General features: G+C 29.2%; 1 protein-coding gene across 1 annotated transcript; it reads right to left on the minus strand.

The window, feature by feature from the left end:
- Positions 1–5,100: 5,100 nt before the first annotated feature.
- Positions 5,101–8,490, minus strand: LOC110027712 (NAC domain-containing protein 21/22-like). The gene is made up of 3 exons (XM_020729242.1): positions 7,986–8,490; positions 6,315–6,580; positions 5,101–5,639 (listed from the first exon to the last, which is right to left on the minus strand). Exons 1-3 carry the CDS (start codon positions 8,152–8,154, stop codon positions 5,253–5,255), a joined length of 822 nt encoding a protein of 273 aa, XP_020584901.1. The 5' UTR covers positions 8,155–8,490; the 3' UTR covers positions 5,101–5,252.
- Between the last annotated feature and the right edge of the window lie 631 nt (positions 8,491–9,121).

Consider the following 9,121-nt stretch of genomic DNA (forward strand, 5'->3'; position numbering starts at 1 on the left):
ATATATATATATATATATTATATTACTTATTTACATATCAAACAACTACACTGTTAAATTTAAACTTATAACACTGGTGTCATAAATTTATGCATTAAAATGTGCATTTCACTTTGAAAAAATAAATAAAAGTAATATTTTTTTATGTGATATTAAAGATTTGAATGCATTATGTATATAAGTGCTCCTAAATTGTTTTGTTTACAATTAGAAATAAGTAGTGGAGGCACACCCTTATAAGTTTTTAGCTGGAATGCATGAACAATACTATTATGCAAAAAAGATGGAACTTTTGGGTGCTCCACCACCTCTAAAAAGGAAATTCAAATAATATGAATGTGAGAAAAATATTAACTAAATTGTCAAGGCTGGAAGATGTCATGGATTGTACCACGCTGCTGTGCACAGCGTGTGCACAGGGCATTGTGAGATCCAGACTATCGTCTGCACGTCTGGTTATTCATACATAATATTTTCTGATAGGATGGAGGTTGATGGGGGATGTGGTGTCTGCATTATTTCAAAATTTAAAATATTCATATATACATATATATATTAAGTATTAATCAAAATTTAAAATTCATAATCAAATTTGATACTGAAATGTAGAAATACATGTTTTTGTAATTAATTTCACAAACATACCAAACGAAGCCAATTTATTTACCTATCTAACAATTCAACTTTCTTATTTATGTATAAAGCATTCAAATCTTTAATATAACATGACAAATATCACTATTTATTAATTTTTTTAAAAAGAAATACGCATTTTCATGCATGGATTAAAATATAAAATACTATAAATATAAATACCAAATTTTAAGTGCTAAATATATAAATGCATAAGAATTATGTGCTATATATGCATGTAAAATTTTCTTTATAAAATAATATATGCATGTTGGCTTCGTAATTAACTAAATTTTAAATGCTGTCTGTAATATATATATATATATATATATATATATATATATAGATATATATATATATATATATAGAGCAATAATGAGTAATAAAAGTCTTCTAACTTAGATAACATTGTGGGATACAGTTCATTTATCATCCCTAATCACTATGAACTTTTAAATTAATTAATAAAATGGTACTCAACTTAGGGATAAGAAATCAAGTTTGTGAGTGGGATCAGGTCTGACCCAAAATTAACTAGTCCTGAAATTGTTTGACCCAAAGCCGACTCAAATATTAAATAGATCAGAAAGTCCAGTTCAAAACTGATCCACCTTCAACTGTTTGACCCGAACTAAACCCATATAACCTGTTTAGCTTAAAACATAATAGATATGAAGGTCTAGGGGTGTAAATGAGCCTAATACGAGGGAGCCCAGGCTCGGATCGTGTTTGGCTTGTTTATATTTCAAACAAAAAAAAATGTTCGTGTTCAACTCGTTTGCTTAGCAAGCCGAACATGTGTTGTTCGCAAAACAAAAAGTCGTTCTAACAACTTAATCATGCAACCATAGATTGTTATGAGTTAGGGCGAGATTTAAATTTTATTATTTTTATTAAACATCATTTTTTAATATAATTTAATATATTTTTACTCTATTTTTTAATTAATAATTTTAATTGATTATAAATTTTTGTAAACTTGTTGCCAATTAATTTTTTTTAATTAATAATTTTAATTGATTATAAATTTTTACTCTATTTTTTAAAATATTATTTTAAGCCAAAACGAGCTAAATACGAACCAACAAATCATTGTTCGTGTTCGAATACTTTATACATCAAGCTCTAAAAAATGTCATTGTTCGGCTCGTTAACTTAGCGAGCGAATCAACCGCTTAACAAGCTGTTTTGACATCCTTATGCAAGCCAATCTCATATCGATTTAAGTCAATATTGGGTCAATTTTGGGTTAGTAGGTCAACTTGAACCTAATCCAAAAATTAAACGAGGTAGAGTTCTTAACCTGAACACAACCCTAAAATTATTTAGGTCAACCAGAATTCAAGTTTTCTTAATAAGATAACACGCCGAATCATACATAAATATATATCCAACACGTAAACTTTATTTTTTTTCATATATACCACCCAAATATTTCATGCCAACAAAAAACCCCACTATTTTAACATTTAAATTATGAATTACTTCTTTTTATACTTAAAAAAGGTTTCATATGCCTGTGAAAATTGAGGTTTAAGGGTTACAAAAATGCCTTACTAACCTGAACTTGACCACCCGTCAACTTGAAATTGACATGGGATTGAGTCGTAATCTGACCATGATAGCTATTATATCTTAGATAAATGATCATTTATACGGGCCAGGCTCTATTCAAGTAGTATCAGGTTGGGTTAAACCCAAACCCAAGCTGGTTTCATGTCTGTTCACCAACAAACATTAATCGATCTAAGATCGAATCAATACGAAGAACTCAAACTAACTTGCCGATTTTGCCTCAGAATCTAGCTTGACACACTCATCAAAACCACCTACACAGCTCCACCTCCCTTTTTAGGGAAAGTATTAAGGCATAACTAATCTAATTCAATGGATATAATTATCAAATCTTCATTTTATGAAATACCTATGTTTGGCTATATTCAGTAATTTAAATATTTACCATTGGTGAAATTTTACTATAAAATCTTACCTTACTCTCATCTACAAATATGTCTTTATGATTCATAACATCTTATTGCGAAGTTCCATTCATAATAGTTTTTTGTAATCATTTCAAATACTGTTATAACTCAATAAAAAGTTTTCAAATTATTATTATTGTTTTTTATCCAAAATTATTGAATTTAACTTTAAAATTTTAAAAAAGCTAAAATAAATTTTGGAATATTAATCACGTTGTGAAATTTAGGGCGAAGAAAAAAACAGGAATCGACACAAATCCAGAAGAACACAGAGATTTAACGAGGTTTGACAAAGTTGCTTACATCCCCGGGAGCAGAGCGGCGAATTCACTATTTTAGAGGAGTTACATACCAATATGGTTACACATTTATTTATAGATAAAACCAACAGATAATTACAAACACGCCCTCGCTCCCCTCGCTCCCCCAACCCACTAATATCCAAGAGACACACATCTTCACACCAAGAGTAACACATCTTCATTCCAGGAGACACACCTCTCCAAATACAGGGGACTCCAAATTCCTCATATATGAGTCATACCTAACAAATCATGTTCTCAACCTTTTTATTTTTTGTTTTTTCACTGCTTTCATAAACGTTTTTGTTTTCTTTCTCCAAAAGATGATGATCATGATTATCTTTTTAGCAAATAATAGACAAATTAACTATCAAAGTTAGTTGTTCTGATTTTTTTTTTATTTGCAATGTTTTATAAAATAAGAAGAAAGCTACACATTTAAGGCCCATTTGAGGCGGCGATGCGGCACAAATCTATGTTATCCCACCTCTCCTGAATAGATGCGGAGGTAGTTTTTTAGCTGTGGTTCGACAAAAAAAAAAAAAAAATTATAATAGCTACTGCAGTTTTTTGAGTATTAGCATATTATTTAGTAGTCTTAAAAATATTTTTTAATAAGTTGCAGCTAACTCAAACAGACCCTTACTGTTGCAATAAGCAATCACTCAATATGTTGCAAATGATTTGGTGTGCTCTCTCTCAAAAAGCAAATACAAGTGTAATCCAAATGAGTTGCAAGAGTTGGGGTTAACTCCTTGGAGCTTAATGAAAAATATTGGACCTAATTAAAATACCAGAGTATATATTTATTAGAAGACAATAGTGTCATATGTGATCTAAAACGGTGAATAATTGTCGTTCTGTTAAAATACCTTCAAAAGACACTGCTTTTCCAAAAGAGGAAATCAATGCGTCGGCATTCATTGCATCAGAACGAAACTTCACTGTCTTCTCAAACAAAATCTTATTAATACTCGGGTAACTCCAAATCTATTGAAATCATCCATGACGAAGATATTCGGGGGGATCGAACTAATATTGATTTGCTAATAGCATAAGATTCATAGATTTTATTAAAGTGCATTTCAAATTGGTTGAACAAAAATCATAAAAAAGATTCGAAGTAATAGGTATTATTATTTTATTATAAAATAATTAAATGAGTTAACTAATTTAATTCCGTTTATCATTATCATTGAACCAAGTTAATGTGTTGACTCGTATTGTTGAAGTTCCAGTTTATTTTCATAGTATTCTAGAATATTTTCAACTATCTCTTGTAACGATTACTCGAGTAAACCTTATAAACATTTCAATAATAATAATAATAATTTTATGATAATTGCTTGGCCATTTGTTTTGTAAATCACATCACCTGTAGGAGAAATTATTACGTACGTTATACTACTTATGTATGATAAAGGGTGGATGAGGAGGACACATCACTTTATATATATATATATATATATATATATATATATTTGTGTGTGTGTGTGTGTGTGTGTGTGTGTGTGTGCGTGCGTGTGTGCGTGTGTCACGAATAATAATAATAATAATAATAATAATAATAAAGGTACATGTGTATGAACATAACCTTAAATGTATTGAAGCTATAGTGTTTTTATTAAACAAGGAAACGTCAATATATGAGATAAGCTTTGATTACCACTTCAAGATATTTCTTCTGAGCATGGTTTTCCTCTACTTCTACTTGTGGCACAAGGATGAGATCTTTTAGCTTCTTCTGGTGATTGCAACATGATTGCAATAAGATAAACATTCTACGTCTATATATATATATATATATATTCAGTCTCCTATTAATTTAGGTCGTACGTCTCATCATTTTACATAAGGAACCATTTCTTTTTCATCTATTCTTTAATGTCTAATGATTTATTAAGTTAGTTGATTCATATTAAGCTTTATTCTAGTGGTTCATACTTTAGTTTTGAAACATGACGTATAAATTTAATAATAATTAATAACATAATCGAGTTAGCAATACTCAAGAAAATCTTACAATAGTTGGATAATAAAATAATAATAGTACTATTTTTTTAAAAAAAAAATTGAAGAGAATGATAGAAGATACTAAGAGGATTGATTATGACAATTTTAATTTATTAAATACTACAAAATGAAAAAAAAAAAAATCGACAAATCATTTGTTTTCATGCAACCAAGCTTCTATAATAACATTTGAGTGAGATACTTACAAACAATGACGCGAAACTCTTTCACTAATAAAAAAAATAACACAACATATCTATCTACAAGAACTTTCACTTCATAATTGATCTTTTTCATCATCTATTATGTATAGGTTATTCTTTCACCCTGAGAAGCCTACTCCTTCTAGATTTACAGTATCATAGCCACCATGGTCAAGCCCCATATCCCACACGAGCTCATACTGTCCAATATTCCCATTCTTTGGTCCCTCTTCCATTTGATCAAATGTGAAGTCATTAAAGAATTCAAATTGTGTAAGAGAAGGATTATGAATACAATTTAAGTTGTTATCTTCCTCTTGATAAGTAGTAACGGTGGATAATGAGCAACCATTATTTTCCTCATAATAAGGAGGTGGTTGATCTATAACGATAGGAGGGAACTGGTTCCACAAATCAGAAGATGAGATAACAGTGTGGCAAGTAGTAGTTTCCGTATCTCTTTCCTCTTTCCTCTTATGAAATACTCTACAAAGAACCCAATCCTCCTGTCGTAAGAAAAAGCTTACTCAAATAAGTAAATTTATCTTGATAAGTATCATTAAAAACTTTATTTAAAAAAAGAAAAAAGAAAAAGTAGTGATGTTATAACATAATATAGATTAGGATAAGTTTTTTTTAATATTAAAATAGTGAATGAAAGAGGCCCACATTGACATTGTTGTTAAAAAATTAAAGCTAGTCATGAGAATATATGCTAGGCAATCATACTAACTAAAAACAATAGCTATGAAACTTATTTATTTTATACACATGAGTTTTAACTTTCTAGATGAGATTACTTGTGTATATATCTCATTCATTCACCATCCTAATTAAAAAAACTTATCTTAATTCATATTATTTTAAAATTTCCTTCATTCACTTAATTTGATTTTATTTTTGGTAAAAAAAATAAATAATGAAATAATAATTAGTTCTAAATGTATTATTTTTCTTGACATAATTGCCTTTTTTTCACCTCATTATATACATAAAATAGATGAATGCCTATATATTTAAGCATCCATAAATAATATTATAAATTAAATCTAACCATCTACATATCTTAGAAAATATAATAATAAATTTAAAAAATGAATGTTTTAGCACAATCCTCTAATATATATATATATATATATACATTCAATTAATAAATAAATAAATAAATAAAAAGAACAAACCTTTGGTTGAGAATGGGGAGTCTCGAGTCTAAATTCATGCATGACCCAATTAGTCTTGATCCCATTTGGAGCCCTACCAAGATAGTACACCAATGTCTTCCTCATCCCCATCATCACATTCCTTCTAGGGTTGCGTATAATTCTATCCTTCCCTGTAGCCTTCCAATACCCAGTCTTTGTTGCTCTATTTGCTCGTGACCCTGTTGCATACTTTCGGTCACGAAAGCTGAAGAAATACCACTCGTTTGGACTTAGCTTCGCCATCTCTGAAAATCACACATCATGAAGCAAAATATTTATATATTTTTTACAATTACAACCTTCAATGCATGATAATGAAAATAAAAAATATATATATATAACAAAAGGTTAATGTTTATGTGTTAGATATTTAAATGTTTAATGATTGGGTGGTATGCATGTAAAAGCGTCCTAAACCGTCTCTTGTCAATTCTATCTTGTCTTGTTGGTAGAGAGCAATTATTGATTGAACATTATTCATTAAACACTATTAATTGTGTTGATTCCCCGTATATATAATTATATGTTGCCACATGCATGTCTAGTGCAATCAATGCTATCTTGTTCAATATGACTAAGAGATTCTGAAGTCGATAGTCTAGTTTTTGTTTCATGTGTTAAGCTATTTTGGATGGAGTTTAGAGTTTTAGTTGACCATATCTATATCATATTTATATTTTATAAAACTCTATGCAATAGATTTTTACTCTCTTAAATAAAATATTTATTGAAATTTATAAACAATATATATATATATAGCAATCAATATATATATATATATATATCTTTAAAAAAAAATGCATAAAATGCAAGAATTTATGAGGCACACGAGAGGTGTATGAGTGCAAGTTTAAATCATTGGAGATTTTTGCGCCACAAGAAACTAGCGGGCCAGTGTTGAAGCAATCAGTATTATTGAAGGGAATAATACAGGTAGCTAAATGGCTAATGCACGTAGTGATCTACAGCATTAATTAGCGTGTACATGTGAATCATTTGTATATGTTTTAACAAACTTAATTTTTTTTTTTTTTTTTTTTTTTGCAGTTTTCTTATTATCTCTAATAGCTTGTAATCAATGATTGTAGAAATGGACAGAGATGGCCTTAAGAAGATTGCCTTGGCATGCAAGAAGTTCAGAGAATTTAGAAGAAAATATGGAAGGGAGGAGGAAGGTGTCGTAGGGGTAAATATGTCATATTACATTAGTCTTACTTGGAGTTTAAGTAACTTTTTGTCTTGTTTATTGTACTATTAGACTGTTAATACTCTACCTCAATCTCCTACTATACATACATAATAATATTAAAGCTAGTTAATCCTATTTTAGAAGAAAATATTATGCCTCGATACTATGTGCATGTACAGTGACATTGGTCGATCGCATCATATTGTTATGCACACGACATGATGCAATTCATTCATACGTCTGGATAACCAAACATAATATTTTCTTCAGCTTTAGAATATAACTTTGATTAATATTGAATATCCTTATAAACTTGGTTATTTTTGTTGTGCCTTGCAACATCAGTGTGTTATATATCAATATATATTAACAAAACAAATTTTTTTTTGCATAAATTAACATTATTTAAACAAAAAAACAAAAAAAAGGCAGAAAGCTCTACAAAACATAGCAAAACTCACCCGGAAGATCCCAAGGTTCCTTGATATGTAAATCCACTTCCACCATGGTTCCCTGTGAAGTTTTCTTGTTTGCCACCTTCATATATAGATAATGGCAAACTAACTCCTCATCACTTGGATAGAATCTGAACCCCGGAGGCAGAGCTGATCCCACTTCCCTTAATCCCATATTCTTGGAAGAGAGAGAGAGAGAGAGGAGAGAGAGAGAGAAGACTGTTGAGTAAAGTGATGATAGTAGGAGCTGAAATCAATGAAATTCTGATAAAAAAATTAACAGAAGAGATAAAAATGGGGGAGTTTTGCGGGCAACACGCACAACCATATTTATATACATGGAAGATGATGGCCAATGAGTTAAGATAAGCTTATTTCAATGTCTATCCTCATATAATCTTCTCTGGTTTTTCCTAGCAATCATGGGGAAGAAGCTATAGGACCGCACATACTTGTGCTACAAGAAGAAGTAGGAGAGAACCATGGTTAGAAGAAATCTCTAGAGTGGTAATAAAAGCTTAACCCATACTTTGACGTTTGCTTGTATTATAAAAACACTTATTATATAGGTTCTAAGACTTTAAAGTTTGTTATTTTCATACATGTATATAGACTTTAGAAGCTTGTCATTGAAGAGAATTAGTAATTGTATTTTCTCTAATTAGTGGATTAATTAGTATTGTTCTTTGATGATAATGTTAAAACCTAAATATTCACATGATGAACATAACAAAGTTTATGGTTTTAAAGTTATATATTGGATTTATGTGCACACATAATTTATTTATATCTTTAATTATTTATATTACTAATGCATAGCACATTTATGATCATTTAATCTAAATTTCATTAAAATTTCTCAATCATATAGTTTAGAGGTTCTTACAATTATATTGAATTTTGTACCATCCCCTTCTTTATATCTACTTAGCTCCATCTCTTAAAAACATGTCTAGAAACTAAGTATCAATCACAAAATGTACACCTTATTACAAAGAATCATGATAAAAAGTTTTGAATCTCATATATATATATATATAGTATATATATATATATGTATGTATATATATATATATGTATATATATATATATATATATATATATATATATATATATATATATATATATATATATATATATGT

This window comes from Phalaenopsis equestris, unplaced genomic scaffold (assembly GCF_001263595.1).
Source record: "Phalaenopsis equestris unplaced genomic scaffold, ASM126359v1 Scaffold000436, whole genome shotgun sequence".
NCBI classification, from domain to species: Eukaryota; Viridiplantae; Streptophyta; class Magnoliopsida; order Asparagales; family Orchidaceae; genus Phalaenopsis; species Phalaenopsis equestris.